Source organism: Saccostrea cucullata, unplaced genomic scaffold (assembly GCF_032062105.1).
Source record: "Saccostrea cucullata isolate Sc308-1 unplaced genomic scaffold, CSIRO_AGI_Scuc_v1 ctg132, whole genome shotgun sequence".
NCBI lineage: Eukaryota > Metazoa > Mollusca > Bivalvia > Ostreida > Ostreidae > Saccostrea > Saccostrea cuccullata.
In genome coordinates this window covers 278204-296138 of record NW_026927480.1, presented here as the reverse complement: position 1 = coordinate 296138, position 17935 = coordinate 278204, and the positions used below count along the sequence as shown (strand labels likewise).

The 17935-nt window shown below is 32.9% G+C and overlaps 2 protein-coding genes across 2 annotated transcripts; one reads left to right on the top strand and one right to left on the bottom strand.

Annotated features, from left to right (window-relative positions):
• Positions 1-5381: 5381 nt before the first annotated feature.
• LOC134274628 (CDC42 small effector protein 2-like) lies at positions 5382-17832 on the bottom strand. Its single transcript, XM_062756904.1, has 5 exons — positions 17676-17832; positions 7354-7646; positions 7041-7145; positions 5542-5649; positions 5382-5441 (listed from the first exon to the last, which is right to left on the bottom strand). Exons 2-4 carry the CDS (start codon positions 7411-7413, stop codon positions 5542-5544), a joined length of 273 nt encoding a protein of 90 aa, XP_062612888.1. The 5' UTR covers positions 7414-7646; positions 17676-17832; the 3' UTR covers positions 5382-5441.
• LOC134274622 (uncharacterized) lies at positions 10979-11533 on the top strand. The gene has a single exon (XM_062756900.1). The coding sequence runs from the start codon at positions 10979-10981 to the stop codon at positions 11531-11533; it is 555 nt and encodes a 184-aa protein (XP_062612884.1).
• Positions 17833-17935: the final 103 nt, after the last annotated feature.

Here is a 17935-nt window from a genome sequence, read left to right as displayed (position 1 = left end):
CTTTCTTATGGATAAACTTGGTAGGTTCTCATTTCACGCAAAGATTGCCCATGACCCAAGGGTGTGTCTTGACCTTGACCCAAGGTCATTCGGGGAAGTTCAAGGTCAATGGAAGAAAAAGTTCATGATTCGTGTCCGGTCCACATCTTTCTTATGGATAATCTTGGTAGGTTCTCATTTCACGCAAAGATTGCCCATGACCCAAGGGTGTGTCATGACCTTGACCCAAGGTCATTTGGGGAATTTCAAGGTCACTGGAAGAAAAAGTTCATAATTCTTTCCGGTCCATATCTTTTTTATGGATAAACTTGGTAGGTTCTCATTTCACACAAAGATTGCCCATGACCCAAGGGTATGTCATGGCCTTGACCCAAGGTCATTTGGGGAATTTCAAGGTCACTGGAAGAAAAATTTCATAATTCATGTGTGATACATATCTTTATTATGGTAAAACTTGCTTCTGAAAAAACCCAGCGGGGGTATTTTGTCCCGTTTGGACAGTTCTAGTTCTCTACTGACTCAGGGTAGAATTTTTTGGGTCGGTCGGTAGGTGGAATCTTTTCCTCAGAATATTTTAACATATTTGTTGACGGGATAAGAGGAATTAAAAGGGAAAAATCGTGTCCAGGAATGTAATTTTTTTTTTGATTCGGCCCACTTTTAGTCGGTCGGTCGGGAGAGGGCAACCAATTTCTTTTTAAAGATGGCTCTGTGATCTACTTATGTTAGATTCAAAAAATTTATTTTCTTTTTCATCCCCCGGTTGAGATCCAAATCTGTTTTAAGAAACTGGGCTAAACAATGTTTTGGGGCTCTCTCCTTCAGAGATTCGATCTTGAGAGTTTCTGTCGCCTTTCGTAAGCCTCACAACCATCCCGTACTGCTCTCATACCCAAACTAGTATTTTCTGTCCCCTGCTTTCGCGAGATCGAGGGGACATTAACTCTTTACAACTTATTGAACTGTTATGCAACAAACACTTAATGTTAACGTCATAGAAGTAGACATTTACCATTTCCCGCAAGCACCTTTTAGCGTGGTACACGTTTCTCTAAAGTTTAGCGTAAATAATATTATGACGTTATCTTTTAATACAGAAATAACTTTTTTATTTTATAAGATACTTGCAAGTATGAAATAGAAGGAAATTGGCATTAAATCAAAGATTAAATGAACTTTTTTAAGTGCGTGAAAATGCGTGATTGCGGGGAAACGGTATATGCGTGATTTTGCGTTAGAAATAGGAAATGTTATATGCGTTAAAATGCGTGACTGCGGGGAAGAGGGTTATCAACAAAAAAAAATGATATAGTATTTAGAAAGGTCTTGACCAAGGTTAAACACATGTTTATATGAAAGCTATATCTGTTCTCATTGAAAGATATGACCAATTCAATGTATTGTTTAAATTCTTTAAAAGTAGGTCAAACTTCATGGGATCGAAATCCGTAGTGTATTTAATTGGAAAGGTCTTGTCACAGATAATATACTTGTGTAATATGAAAACCTATCTCTTCTCATTCAAAGGATATGACCAAAGTTTTAAGTTTTTGTGATGGACAGACAGACTGACAAATGAATGAAATTTAACGTCCCCTTGCTATCAGAAAGCAGGGGAAAAAAAGAAAAGGCTTTTAGTGATAAAAAATCAGAAGCAGAATGTTTAAGTGTAGATTAATTAGCAGAAAATTCTTAAGGTTCACTGACCCTCTGATAAGGGAGATAATTCTGATTAGAATAAATTTTCATTTCTTAAAAAAAAAAAAAAAACAACTCAATTTTAACGGCCATTTTCCACAGCAATGTATGCAGAAATTTTGTAATTGAACAGAAGGTTGATAACCCTTATAATCTATGAGCCTGCAATTTATCTAAGATGTATAAAGAAAGCAAAATGAATCTATTGATAAAATACATTCATTTATTGTAGTCAGAACTGCAATATCACTAGCAATAAGAAAGACTTGAACTTCTGACATATATAAACATGATAACTGTAACTTTGTAATTACTGTAACAAGAAAAATATACAATGCAACTATTCACATATATTATCACGTAATCTATACATGTATAGTAGGCACCTAATTAAGCAAGCTACAGGTCATCTCAAATGACACTTCCACAAGACACCTACAGATTCCTCTAAAAGTTTTGCTACTGTATAATAAATTAACATTTAAATATTTGTTTTGAAACAATACATCTTCAAAAATTATGAAATTTCAACATGCTTAAAAATTAAGAATATAAAAAAAAAAACCAGTTATTTGAAATATTTCATATACCAAAATATATATGCCTACCAAAAAAAAATACACATAATGTAATATGATTTTTTTCATTGGATAATATAACTTTCTTAATATATCTGAGAGGAATTGCATAAAATATTTAAAAAAATTTTTTTTATTATAATATGTTTCAAAATCTGGAACACCCCTTGCAGGTAAATATTTTTAAAGAATCATTCTTACTTCACTAAGAACATACTTTTGGCATTTTGGGTACATACATGAAATTATCATGAAATTGACAAAAATGACATAGTTACACAGAAGTTTGAAAGCGAAAAAAAAAAAAAAAAAACCAACTAGATTTCAAAAATATAAAGTCAGTCACATAAAATTTCATTAAGTTTTGCAGGGTGAGAAAATACAAATAAATTTTATCAGTATGCAAATAAAAAATTCTTTTAACAAGATGAAATACGAGTTTGGCAAGAACCAATCACTTTGCTTCTGATACAGTAACATTCTTAGTGTATCAAACGAGGGAAACATTGAATGAAAAAATAAATATGGCTTTTCAAACATTAAAACTTAATGATTGAACAATTTCAGGAAAATCTCCAGTAGCATTCTTTGGTTTCATCAACAATGAATTTGAAAGGGAGGTTAAGTAGGGAAGCAGATAACGAATATTGTGATAAGATTTTGTTGGTGAAAAACATTAATTAGAATTTATTTTATTCAACCTTGGAATACTGAGAAATCAGAATTGATTTATTAATCGTTTTCTGGTATATTATGGTTGAAACTAAGCGAGTAGTCAATCAATGACTAAATTAATCATGTTACATCCCCCGGCAAATAATTAAACAACAACTAACAATTTAAGAGAGCAAGTTCAAAGATTCTTAAGGTAAATGTAATTGTGTCTGGGTAAATCTACAACTGGGCAAAATTCATTACAAAAGGGAAGGCGAAAAATAACTTGGGGTCAAAATATCTCCACATACCGGTACAGTATCAAATTGGATTTCAGGTTTACTAAACATATTTTCCTACCATCAACAATGTTTGGTAATATTTCCCTAATTTCAACAACACTGTTTGGTCTCTTTAGCAAAGATATTATTTTATATGTGCAACAATTTGTAAGATAACTTAATAAGTGTACACTGTATACCATCTTACTAAGGAACAGAAGTTTATAACATTATAAATGCAAAGAATTGTGCATCCTATAACACTTGATCTCCTTAGCCAATCAAAATCATTGATACAAGTGTACAGGATACATCAACCAATGAAAACTCTCAATTAATTCAAATCATCAATTAAAGGGAAATGGCAATATGTATGAAGAAATCATTGTGTACGTATCTATGTGTAAGCCCATTAATAAAAATAAGACATTTGTCCCTGACTAGATGATAAATTTATACAATAGAAGAATATAAACAAGAATGTTGAAACTTATGTATCATTACAAAAATGAAATAGACCTGTGTGTAAACTAGCTTTTACCTTTGATTTCTCAACATGATTTAAAAGCTTTCAGGAACTTTATTGTCTTAAAGCTCATCTGGGCTAAAACAGTGTAAACAGAAAGAACAAATCTCCCCTCCCCCATCTTTAAACTTTTATGATACTGTTATGTTTCTGATACCTTCAAAATTAAAATCTATTCTATGATATGATGAGTATCTTTCAAGGTTACAAAATCTCAATCAATAATCTATTTTCTTATTTTTTCTGATGACTGCATACCTTTATATTAACCTACATTTTTAAAAGCACTTCTGAACAATGCATTTGACAGCAGATTATTTAGGAAGCACATATATTAATAACAATATGGATATTATCATTGAGCAATTGCCCCTTGTGGAAAATATTATAACATTATCAGTCATGAATATACATGGAGATACTGTGATTTTTACAGTCAAAAATTCATTCCTTAGAATAATGTTCATTAAACAAACTATGTTGAAATGCTAAACGCTTGTCCACATAATATATAAATATGTAAACTGCGTAACTTGTAATAAATAGTCCAGTATATAAATTTAGTTACCTAAATCATGGAAGACTAGATTTTGTAATAAAATCCAATTAAAAAAGTTTCCAAATTTTAACTTTGAATTATGGCAATATTTTTAAAAGATGTACATGTAAATACAATGAGACAATATTTTAAAATAATCTATTATAGACCAAAATTTGGTTTTTTAACATGTTTAATGTTTTAGTTAAATATATTCAATCATTTATTAGTTCAACACAAATACATTTTAAAGTTTGATCAAACAGACCTTTCTAAAATCAAAAGGGTAATATTTTTGTGTGTTGCTGCAATATTCATTTTTGTAGAAATCTAGCTTCATGAATTGATACATGAACCTTCTTAAATCCTGTTAATTTCAGCTATATTTCAATATTCATTCTTTAAGTTAATTATTAATGATTTTTTAATATATCCTCTGAATTATTCCAAGTGTCTTTGCCAGAAGTTCAGCTATCAAATGTAGCGATGACAAAGAATTTATAGGGCCAGAAGTGAAATCTTGAAAAATATCCTTTAAGTTAATTGTGAGAAGAGCTTCAGATCTTTACAAAGTTTATAATTACATGTATACGTGACAAAAACTAAGAAAAGCACCTTGCATGGAATCTTCAAAATGACATAACATTACAAAACATTACATTACAAAAAGTTATTACAATGTAAATATAATAGAAAAAAATGTAACACCAGTTCATTCTAACTGACAACAATATATTAGTAATTCTATCTCCATACATCCTGATTCAGACATTAGAATCAACTGACAATATGTATACCAATAAAAGAAAAATTTTGGCAATGTAAGTCAAACAGCTCACAGTCTGAAGACAGGAGGGATAATCCAATGATCAGCATGTTTACACAAACACAAAGGAAATAAAGTAAACCCAATGCTAACCAATGGCAGCCATCCTTACAAAAAAATTCACTATTTTCATCCAATAGAAAACTTTCTTGCAACACATTTCCACTCAATGAAAACCATGCTCTCTGTTTGAATTAGTCAGTTTTCTTTGCACCATATTGCTGGATCATGCATTGCAGCACTTCCTCTGGCCTTACATAACCACATTCTTTGTTTATAGGATGAGATCACAGATGAATGTTTTATATACAGGATAATGAGAAGCCTGACTGATGAACATCTGAAAATATGAACAAGAACAAAATATTATAAATACAAGGAGATGCTTACCCTCAAATAACACAAAAATTACACCATTGATTTCCATTCCTTCCACCTACCTATGTGTTTCTCCTGGCGGGGAGGTCTATAACATTTAGATGTCCTGTAACAGGCGATACGTGATCGTATCCACCCTTGGAACTCATCTGGTTTTGCATGGAAGCGAGCTGTAATAAAATCAAAATATTCTTTAATACTGTTTGATTCTTTGAAATTCATAAAATTCATGAAAATCTTTTGACACTTTGCACACTACACCCAGTAAGCTTGATCATTTTAAAAAATCATTCAAAATTGAAAAAAAGTAAAATGTGCTGATTTTATGAAATACAAAGCATTACATGCATAAAATTAATATTTTAAGGGTTTTTTTTTGTTAAAGAAAACTTAAAGAATTTAATAATGTATCAAAATGATGCTATAGATCTTCCGGATGATCATACTTCACTCCCTTTCTCTCTTCTTAGCAGATCTCTCTCTCTCTCTCTTTAGCCCCTCCCCCCCCCCGCCCCCTCTCTTCACATTTACACAGACCCCCTCCCCCTTACACTTGTGTAGAGGCCACCTCCCCTGACCCTATTGTGTCCCATATGTCTAAAGTCTGAAGGATTTCCTATCATCTTTCTCTCTGTCTCCACATCTCCAAACTTATACAGACATCTCTGTCTTTGTCTCTCTTTGGGCAACCTTGGTATGATCACAGGTTGCCCGAATCAATTCTCTCTCTCTCAAAACTCTCTCAATTGTTAAAAATTTGTTACAATAATTAACAGAAACAAAAATATTTAACACTGATACACAGACATACAGAATGCTGTTTGTAGTTTAAAACATTCTTTTCACTTACCATGAAGCCTGTGTGCATAAATGGGTTTCAAATAACCGTGGCACTGAGTTAACCAGGTGTGATATTACAGTGGAAACCTAACTTGGCTGTACTCTAGCAGCAGAAAACGATCATCAAAATTGCAATAGTTCTAAGGGGGAATGCAAAAAGTGATGATTTTACTCTTTATATTTAAGGTGATTGTTGACTAAGTTGACATTTTTTAGAGATAAAACTTTAATAAAGACTTTTGGTAAAAATTGCATCATGAAATGTGCAACACATTTTGGCAATGAAATTAAATGATGCAAATAAACATGTTGAAAGGGTTGGTTTTGTTACAGGAAAATATGTTTTCAAAGCCTTATGAAGTTTGTTTTGAAATATTAAAGATCATTTTTAAATATTTCCAACTCGTCCCAAGTCGTCATTTGGGCGAGCCAGACTAAAAATCAGGTTGCCCAAAATCATTTCTGGGTGGAAATGACGAGGTGACGAGCGCGAATGTCGAACCCTGAGACATTCTGTTTGGAGGCCACCTCCCCTGATCCTACGTGCCCTGTGTGTCTGAAGTCTGTTTATTTTCCTATCATTTCTCTCTCTCTCTTTCCTCTTCTACTTACACAGACATTCTGTTTGGAGGCCACCTCCCCTGACCCTATGTAACCTGTGTGTCTGAAGTCTGGCCAACGTTTCTCTCTCTCTCTTCAAATGGAAACTCTTCACACTTACACAGACATTCTGTTTGGTGGCCACCTCCCCTGACCCTATGTGCCCTGTGTGCCTGAAGTCTGTTGGATTTCCTATCATCGTGGCATCAATCCTTCGCCGCCTCTTCTTGGAAAGAAAACAATCAAAATTGCAATATTTCTGAGACAAAAAAAGTAAATTTTGTGAAATTGAGGAAAAAATCAAGAGAGAAGAGAAGAAAGGTGGATAATATTAAAAAAATCATGAAATTAGCATATAATTAATCACATTAAATGATAAAATAAACATAAATAATTTTGGATCCACCACCCATTTTTATTTTAATAATCCTCACCGTGGGTTGAGGTTGCTCTGCTATACAGCAAGTCATCAAAGAAAACAGTCCATCCCCCATAATGCACCACTAGGAGTCTAAAGACTAGGGCCGATATGTCAACAGCTACTCTGTGTGTAGATTCTTTCCTTTTCTGTTGATGATGACACAGGGACGTTTGGATCTTAGTTCTTAGTGGACCCGTGTTTAACAAAATTTTCAAATGGAAATGTGAACAGCATTATGGGAATGTTACCATGGTGATGGAATCTCTCAGAGGTTAAAGTTTAGCTTCCATTGTGTTCTGAATGGACCTGTAAAAAAAAGGATAAATAATCAATAAAATTATACACACGGCATTCAATTTTTGTATACTTTTTTCCACATAAACTTCATTATTGGTATTCTATGTAATTTGTAAACCCTAATATAAAGACAATAATGCTGAATTTTTAATTTTTTCTAAATTGAAAAATCACTTTTGAATTCCATTTGTTTATAAAAAATTCCTCAATGTATAATATTTTTATTTCTACATTGAAAGTTGAATATCAGCCAATCCTGTTTCACATTAAGAAGCAGAACATTAAAATTAGAAACACTTCAAATGTCAAAGTCCAATCTACATTGTATCTCTCAATTCATTGACAAAACAAATATTAAAAAAATCTTTGTTAAAAGATTCTATTAATTATTACACAGATGCTAAATTCCTAGGCATCTGTTGTCCGACTTAAAATGTGTAGGTTGAAAAAAATATCAATCATTGCTTTAGCATGCAAGTCCTACGTGACATTTACAAATATGCATAGAAAATAATGCATGTAAATTCAGACAGCTAACATGTATATCTGTATATATAAGCCAACCAGGAAAATATATGAATTCAAAACTGATAAACATGTAGGAAATTATATGTCAGTCCTGGTGATTAATCTTCATGTCTATGAAAATTTCAAATTAATAGTAATACCATTAGGTTACCATGATTACAGAAAACCAATGATTCAAATTTAATTATTGTTACAATTTTTCTTAGTTTTATAAACATTGATCTTCATTAGCAAATTTAAGGGTTTACAATCCCTTCCTAATCTCAGAGCAGGTTGTAAACCCTTGACTAGAGAAGATGGAGTCAAAATGCACCTGCAAATTCTTTGAAATCCTTGAAATAAAAAAAAGGCTAAAGAGCACAAATTTTTCATCGTAAAAAAACTTTGTAACAAAATCATTAGCTTTCCCTTAAAAACCTCGATCCTCCACTCTGATAAAATATTTTCTGCCATATGTTACCCAGTGGGACGGCAAGGGAATTTTTTTTTAATCAACAGTGATTTCTGATAGATAACATATTACAAAGATCACAGACTCCCTAAAAATTTCATTCATCTTATTCTAGCTAAACTGGAATTTTTTCCCTTCATAGTTTATATATCATGAACACTATACAAGTATATCTAGCTAAACTGAAATTTTTTCCCTTCATAGTTTATATATCATGAACACTATACAAGTATATATAATTCTGTTTATATCTCACTGTGAAAATAAAGGCATAGACTTGGTTATTTTTATAAATTATCTGCACTGCAATAACTGTTTATAATAAAATATGATTTTTTTTTTTTTTTACTGGCATGAAATACAATAAATTGAATATTCAAGCTAACATTGCACTCTTTTTTAAAACTTTATATCAGCCCTATTTTAATCAATAAAAGAAAATTAATTATTAATTTCAAATCAATGTCAGATATTAAAACATCTGCATCAACATGATAAAAAAAAAAAATTTGCATAAAAATATAAATATTGTGTACTTAACATTCGGGCGTGAATCCATCTGTTTAACTTGATTGCAGACTAAGTAGATACAAACCATGGTTAGCAAGGTTAGGACAGCTATATGTATGTTATGATCGAGTTTTATCTACGTCAGTAAAAATTACATATATGTTTAAATGTCAATGTATGTAAAACATGTAAAAGTACAATATTTATATGGGGTCAAAATCAAATACAAAAACAGTTTGCAACTCATCATACAATTATATTTAATGAACAGATTTCCACATGAAGAGGTTTAAATACATCACTGTACATACTAAGTATCATAATTTTTTCCATCATTTTCCTGAATCATGTAAGTCAATAGGAACCTGCTCCGATTATCTTTTCTTTAGAGGGCGCCACAGGCAAACACGGTCCTGTATCGGAACACCCTCGCGCCTTATCAGTAGTTACCGATCGAAGAAAAACGTAAACAATCTGCTGTCAAACACATGCTCGTAAAACATGCCTGAAACTTGTTGTTGTGTGCCGAATTGTAGTAATCGGGGTGGCCATATATTTCCAACAGATCCGTTAAGAAGAAAAGCATGGATACACGCAATAAAACGTGGTGAAACTCGTTTTCAAAGCTGGACTCCGTCAACTCATGCTGTTGTTTGCAGAGCACATTTTAAATCAGACGACTATTTGACTGAAACCCAGCATGGTAACAATATTTATTTATTTATTTTGAAATCTTTGATAAGCATGTGCAAAGTAATGTTAATAGATTTTATTCTGAGCAATGTTTATGCCTTATTTGCTTAGATGAAATGCACTAAAATATCGAATCCCTTGTTTACCTCTCATACGAAGTAATCTGATAACGTTACAGACACTGCCACATGCAGACTCCCCACTGACAACTTCAATTACTGGTCATTTATTACAAACGCATTATCTTTTAACAATATAAACACAAGGCATGTCTAAAAGAACACATGCTGTTGCCTGATAATTTATGCATATCTACCAGTACAAGATACTGTGTTTTGACATTGATGTCTAATTAGCACCCTGCTTAAAAACAAATTTGACCTGTTTAGTTGAATTAATAAACACATGGGCATGTTTTGTAACATCAATTTTATAACAATAATACTTGTAATAATAAAAATATTTTAGTAAATTTATATTTGTTTTATTTGCTTTAAAAAGTTAGTTCAAATTATAAATTAATTATTTAATAAATAATCTAGTACTATGAACAAGTATTGATATATTAAATAATTTAATTCTTAGGAACTACTCCTTTAAGTAAAAGATTGAAGAAAACTGCAGTGCCAAGCATTTTTCCCTGGGTAGAGCCAAGTCCACATTCACATGAACGAGCCGACAGAGCCAAGTCCAGAGGCATCATAGCAGAAGAATTTTCTGCTTCGTCTTCCATAGATGAATTCATCTATACATCAGCTGATGATAAGTATCCGAGGAAATTGTATCTAACTCTACCCAAATTTTGGCTGAAGAAATTCAAGTCACTGTTCAGAAATCTGACGTTAAATTTTTTGATGTACAGACACAAACTCCTCGGTATCCCCCAATGAGTATTGAAAACTTTACAAATGATGTGCCGGAGTAAATTTCTATACTGGATTGGAAACTCTAACTAAATTTTATTTTGTTTTAAGAACCTTAGGACCCGCAGCTCACTGTTTGAATTATATTTATCATAAGGTTTCACATAAGTGTTCCTGACCAATTTTTCTTAGTCCTCTGCAAGTTACGGCGCCATACGACCAATTTTGAACTTTCAAGATTATTTGGAGTTTCCGAAAAGACTGTATCAAATATATTTTTTACATGGATTTTATTCATGAGTAAGCAATGGCAGGAAATCGACATTTGGCCTACAAAGTATCTTGTAAAATATTACTGTCCATCAGATTTTAAAACAAAATTTCCAAATACTAGAGTGATAATAGATGGCACAGAGTGTCCAATTAAAAGACCAAAGTTACCAAAGCCACAGCAAGCAACGTACTCTACCTATAAAAACCGTAACACGGTAAAAGTTCTTGTAGGAGCGACACCAGGTGGATTAACATCTTATATTTCTACAGCTTATGGGGGATCCACAAGTGACCGTCAAATAGTTGAAAGAAGTAGGCTGTTAGAAATGTGCAATTCTGGAGATTCAATAATGGCGGACAAAGGTTTCAATGTGCAGGATATGTTTGTACACAGGAACATTCAAATAAATACACCAACATTTTTCAAAAAGAAAAACAGAATGTCATGTGCTACTGTGATTGAGGACCGAAAAATATCCAGCAAACGTGTGCACATTGAGAGGATCATTGGACTTGCAAAAACATTCAAAATTCTGAAGCCTATAAAAGTTCTGAAACAAAACTTTCTTCAGAAATAATCTATGTTTGTTTCATGTTGTGTAATTTTAAAATTGCATAGTGCCATCTTATGCATAACTTGGTATTAAAAATGACATAATAAGATCTTTATTTCATTTTTCTTTATTGCAACTACATTTTCCATCATATGTCTTGAAAAAAGTTTTTTCCAATAGAGCAGACTTAAAAAAATCTTCATAGAATTCATTCAATTTTTTCTTCATCTCATCAATAAATTTATCATCCCTTTCTATTGCAAAGAATAAAAAGTCATTAAAAGTATACACAACAAATATACACTCATTTTTCTCTGCACAGTAAAGTTGTCCTTGGACCTGATAGTAATAGTCATGGGTTTTATTCAAATAAAATTTACTTCCAGACTGCTTGATATAAGGAACTGTTTTTGAGGAAATAAAACTGTTTCTTGCCACATATGGACACTTAACTTCAATCAAGGTGTCATCGTCAATAATACCATCTGGGGTTGCTGCTAAATGAGGGGAGTCCAGATTTGACACAAATTCCACTATTGTAAACTGTGCGTCCCGAAATTTCCTGTACTTCTTCACAGCTTCTTTTTCGTATTTTCTTCCATGAAGAATAGGTTTAGCATTAATTTTTTGTGCCTTTGTTGTTAAAAAGTCAAAGTTTCACCTTATCAGTTCGATCAGTTGCTTTACATATTCTCCCGAATACCGAAGAATGAAGACGTTTGCAACGTTCCTCAAACCAAAGGTCGTTGGCCGCTTGTGTAGCTGTTTTTATCATAACTTGACGTGCATTCTCCTCTGAAATTTCTGATACATTTAAAAGTTTCAAATGATTTTCACTAAACGTGTCTTTTAGATAGTCATGGTCCAGGTTGTAAGCTTTCATGTTTACAGGCTCATACAGCTGAAAAATTGTAATCCTGGGTAATTCAAGCACACATTTCTAAAGTAAGACTGGTATCCCGGATTGCCTCTAAATTCAACTGGACGAGGGTCATAGTCATTATTGCATACTTCGTCACAGCCTGGCATGTCCAACTGTCTTGCTTTCATAGGGCTTCCTTTATGGGGCTTAGCACGATGAAAAGTTTGTAACCTCTGTGTGCAGGTGAGTTCTGTTTCACAGACTTCATCATTGAAGCTTTTACACTACTTCTAACGAACCAATTTGAATCATGAAATGTCACCCTCACATACTGGATAAACCCATCGTTGTACATATCCCTTCCTTTCTTATCAGTTGTCTTATTAAACTTCGACAAGAAAGTGGAAATTTCTGCCTCTGTGCAACCTGGAAAGGTCTTGTCACCATGAAGGTCCTTGTAGAGTTGTGGATCTGGCGTCATCATCATAAATTCAGGTCCATAAACATCGGTCTTAGCACAATGTGCATTTCTTCTGTAGGCTTCAAGTCTGCAATAAAATAAGCATGTTTAATTCTTTTTCATGTATATTTTGAGTGAAACATAGCTGCAACAATCAGGAAATAATAATACTGCTTCATAATAAAAATGTAGAGAAGTATTCTTATTTTACTGCAAGCACCAAGCAATATGAGATCGATGTTAGAATTACCGAGGAAATTCAAGTTAAAAATCTAACACGCTAAAGTTGCAGATTATTTAAGAATTAGTTTCTTAAACGAGGTAATTCTGATATTTAATGTCAATTTGACTTAATGTAAATCTTTTACACACCATTGATAATTATTTACTGTGTTATTAATAATGTTTACTTGGATTTGCATGAAAACATCGTATGTTTATTTACCTCTCCACAAGTTCCCACTTCCTTCCTGATTTCTTTGCTCCAAACTTTTCTAACTCGTTCTTAAGTTCAGGTATAGTCATATCACCACAATTAGATGCCATAGTAAATTAAGGATTGTAACTGAAACGTGTGTGCTTTCCGATATCGTATTCGAGAATGGATGCTGATTATCCATCTTCACAGGTTTTATCACTTTTGTAATGGACCGCATTTTCCTGTGGCGCCCCCTACCGATACAAGATAAGATAACCGACTCCGGTTCCCCAATACAAATTTTATCTGTTGAGCAATCCAGACTAGATATTATAGTCATATTTAGGAAATTACAGAATTATTTTTACTCTGCTTATAAAAACTGCAATACATATTTTATCTGTTGAGCAATCGAGACTGGAAATTAGTCATATAAGACCATGCAGACTATATCAATAGAGAATTCTTACATTTAATTCTGCAGTGACATCCTTCCCAGCCTTAATCTGTACACACATGGACACCTCTGACATACAATGTACACACAATCCTCACACTTAAGACTTCCTCTATATGATTTACATTTCCTGATATAAGCTGGGATTACAACAGGACAATTTAGCCAAGTTCACAGATTTTATGAGAACGCATTTCCAGGGACACACTTAAAACTCCAGAAATAGAGATATTAATCATAACCTATAAATTGGTCTTTTACTTAATATATGTTAGCAAATACGCATATCTTGATATCATTTTTAAAACACTGTAATAGGGTGGTACATTGTACTGTGAAATAAAAGTTGAAAAGTATCAATTAAAAAATATTCATGAAACTTTTAGTAAAATATTACCTATGAAAGATAATTTTTAAACTTGTTACTTAGCCCTTGTAACCAGAAAATAGTCCAATTCTGTCATGCAGAAATGAGAAAGAACTTTAGTGCAGTATATCATATAAATATTTCAAATACAAAATTAATTTTAATCTGACTTATAGCTTATCTGTATCTACAGCATTTAGAGTTTTTGATAAGTTTGTCAGCTTGGTAAGATCATGGAATCCTGGGTAACTCCCACACCTACATGTAATGTCGCGTACCTAGCACTGTAATCACTCAGCTCTAAATGTGGAAGACAATGAACCTTATACCCACACTAAACGATTTAAAATGACTGCTACTTTATCAATAGCAAGCTGTTAAATCATAAATCTTGAACTTTATATCTATGGAGGAAGAATTATCTCATTTTAATAAAATTTTGAAGTATTGTGTAATAAAATTCCTAGCAAGTCAAGATAGTTTTGTTTTTGTCTGATAATAACCTTATGCAAAACAACAAAAAGTGTAACTTGATGTAAAAATAAAGAACATCTGCAAAATATTTCAGTGCACATGTACAATTTCTGGTGGAAAAAGTAACATTGCTTCAATATGCACACTTTTTTGATCTGGCATTTTATTAAGAAATCAAATACTGAAAGAAAGTTATTAAAATTCCAGAAAAAAACAACAAGTGGTAATGCTTGAGTAGGTCAAAGAACAAAAATTTAAAGTAACCACATCAAATGGTTATATGACTCCCTATATAAAACATTACATGTATTATTTATTGTTGTAGCAATACAGTGGAATCATCATGTTTGTGGGGCATCAATGTTCCTGGATCTTATCTCCTCCCAATCCTGGGGAGGGGGATCTAATTTCCCCCCAATCCTGGGGAGGAGGGATCTTATCTCCTCCCAATCCTGGGGAGGGATCTAATTCCCCCCCAATCCTTGGGAGGATCTAATCACCCCCCAATCTTGGGGAGGGGGATCTAATCACCCCCCCAATCTTGGGGAGGGGGATCTAATTTCCCCCCAATCCTGGGGAGGGATCTTATCTCCCCCCAATCCTGGGGAGGGATCTAATTCACCCCCGCCCCAATCTGTGGGGGGATCTAATCCACCCCTGCAAATACTTTTCAATCTGCTCAAACTTGCAATCATTAATACAATTTTTAAACAACAATTTATTACAAGGACTCTGTGTCTCTAGAACAAGGCTAAACCATAACTGTCCCCCATACTGCACAGAGAACAGATCCCTATGTCCCATTGTAGAATTACTATTGTGCAACATGTACACAATGTTCAGTACTTGCTAAGCAAAATAAGCTTGTTGCATAGAAAGTTAAAAATCTAATTACTGTGTTGTACATGCTTAAATCTATCTTCTCCCTAGAGATGTGTAAATCAGATAAATTTAAATCCATCTACAACTTCCTATTAATTATAGATCAGGGATGTTATTCCACATTTATGTAACAAGCAACTTAGCATTGTTTAAACATTGAGACTAACATTAGCATGATTTAAAAGTTAATTTCTCTCTTTAATTTCTGGAAGCCTCCAGATAATCATTATTTTGACATAACATAGATAGTACTTTTTTATAGATCATCAATCACTAAGGCACCACGTCCGTAAGACAAACCTTATTTACCATGACTAAGTCACCACCTAAATAGCACCTTTTCTTTGGGGGGTGGGGGGTTATAATTCAGATTATGCCACCATCTAAAGGATTCTTTTTTCATCATGATTTTGGACCATCTATATTGAATTGTTTTTACAGAATATTATTTACAGTTACTGATAGAATCAATTTGGTGTCCAGTCAGGCCTAGAAAAAAAATATGTTTGTTTCCGCTTTCAGGCTGAAAAAATATAGGGTAGGTAGGTAGGCAGTTTTCTTTTTTTTTTGAAAAAATTTTTTTTGCTTCTTTAATCAAAACGTGTATAGAAGTAACATTAATGACAAAAGAAATTGTTTAAACATTACTGTGACTTAACTTATAATAGAAAGGTGACCCAAACTTCTTTCTGTCTTGAAAAGCTTGCAAAGTTGGAGGCTATAATTCCCTGGTTGAAATCTTGCACATCATGGGACAAAAGCATTAAAAAAATATTTAGGGTCGGCACTATAAATTAGGGTTGTAGAACATGTACAAACATACAGCCTCATTAGTACTGTATAAGAAAGTTCCAATCACCAGCATAGTATGTAAATTTAAAGCAAGAAAAAAGATACATATGAGTAAATGTTTTTAAAATAAGGCCAAAATAAAATATACTCTTGTTTCCTGTCCCCTGACCAAAAAAAATTAGGGTCGGTAGGAAGGGAAAAAATTTTATTTTGAGAAAAAATTTTATTTTCAAAATTTAATGAATGCAGAACATATAGCATGTAATAATTGTAATAACAAGAAAATGATATGTTATTTCAAAGCAAGTTTGTTATGTTTATACAGTAAAGGTAACCTGTACACTTGTTTTATTAATTCTGTAAACATTGGTCAACTTCAGTATTTTAGCATGATTTAAAAAAATGTTAATAAAAAACTTCTCTCTTAAAATGTAAGGTTTGACTGGAATTTTTTATTTTGGCCTAATAAAGTAATAAAGATTTTATTTTGACATAACATAAGTGTAATGGTTTTGGCCTTTTATAGCTCATCAAGCATTAGTGATGCAGGGGTCCCAGGTTTGATTCCCCGTAAGCCATAATTTTCCTTATGTTACATAAGTAATATTAGGCTACCACACATAGTTTTAAAATAAACTTTTCATTGAGAAGGGTTGTGCACATGTAGGGTTATGTATTACATAATGCCACCATACTACTAAGGATTCTTTTTTCATTAAGCATATAGCTTTAATATATAGCTTTAGTAAATGTTGATAAAGCTATTTATTTTTTTCAAAATAATAAATTAAATATAGATTTTTTTAGGTGGAGGGAGTTAGAAGACATCATATGAGTGTAATGGTTTTGGCCTTAAATATTGGGGCCTGGACAGCTCAGTCCGTCGAGCACCTGACTAGTGATGCAGGGGTCCATAACTGGCCTCCTTTATAATTTCATTCAAGAAATAACTGTGTGGTCCAGCCATACATTTTCTGTTACATAAGTAATATTACTGCTACACATAGGATTTTTAAAATAAATGATAATTACATGCTGGGAGAAGGCCCCTGTTGTGCATATGAGACCCAGTAGCATAGCACACGTTACGTGTATTACATAATAACCCCAAAATCACGAAAGTACAAAATACTAAGTGATAATTGATTAAAATATTTGTAGATCCGCCCATATATTCTTACACCGACAAGAAACTCCTTTTTACGTTTCTCAGAATTTTTTTCAAGGAAAATTTTTTATCAAGGGCTATGAATGTATACAAAATAATACACAAAAACTTGAAAGATCCAATAACCACTGATAATTGGACTAACGAGATGAAATGAGTCAACCTGCCGAACACCGCTATTACCCAAAATGGCGACACAGACGATCATCACCTCTCCTCTGCTTTGAGTCTGACAGACAGACTCTATCCCAACTGCAATAAACTTCATGAATTGAAAATGGCTCACCTGAACTTTTACTGACTGGAACGGGAAATATTCTGTTATTGAGGTAGATCACGAGCGGCTAGAAAAGGAAATATTCCGATTATTACCCCGGAAATAGGCAAAAGTTGAGAGAGTTCAGACCGCTTATATCAACAAACCTAAGACTTGCACTCGGCATACAGGTGACGGAATCTGTCGAGGCTTTTAATTGGTTCCGATCTTTGACTAACCTTGTCGGAAATGCCCGAGATGTTAAATTAGATGTTTTTAAAATAAACAAA

Bases quoted from the DNA above. Each gene is read 5' to 3' on its own strand.
- LOC134274628 (XM_062756904.1), bottom strand. From the start codon at position 7,413: ATGGGGGATGGACTGTTTTCTTTGATGACTTGCTGTATAGCAGAGCAA. The intron at 7,146-7,353 runs GTGAGGATTATT...TTTCTTTCCAAG, and splicing joins CAGAGCAACCTCAACCCACG to AAGAGGCGGCGAAGGATTGA. The intron at 5,650-7,040 runs GTAAGTGTGAAG...ATTTTATTACAG, and splicing joins CCACCAAACAGAATGTCTGT to CTCGCTTCCATGCAAAACCA.
- LOC134274622 (XM_062756900.1), top strand. From the start codon at position 10,979: ATGAGTAAGCAATGGCAGGAAATCGACATTTGGCCTACAAAGTATCTT.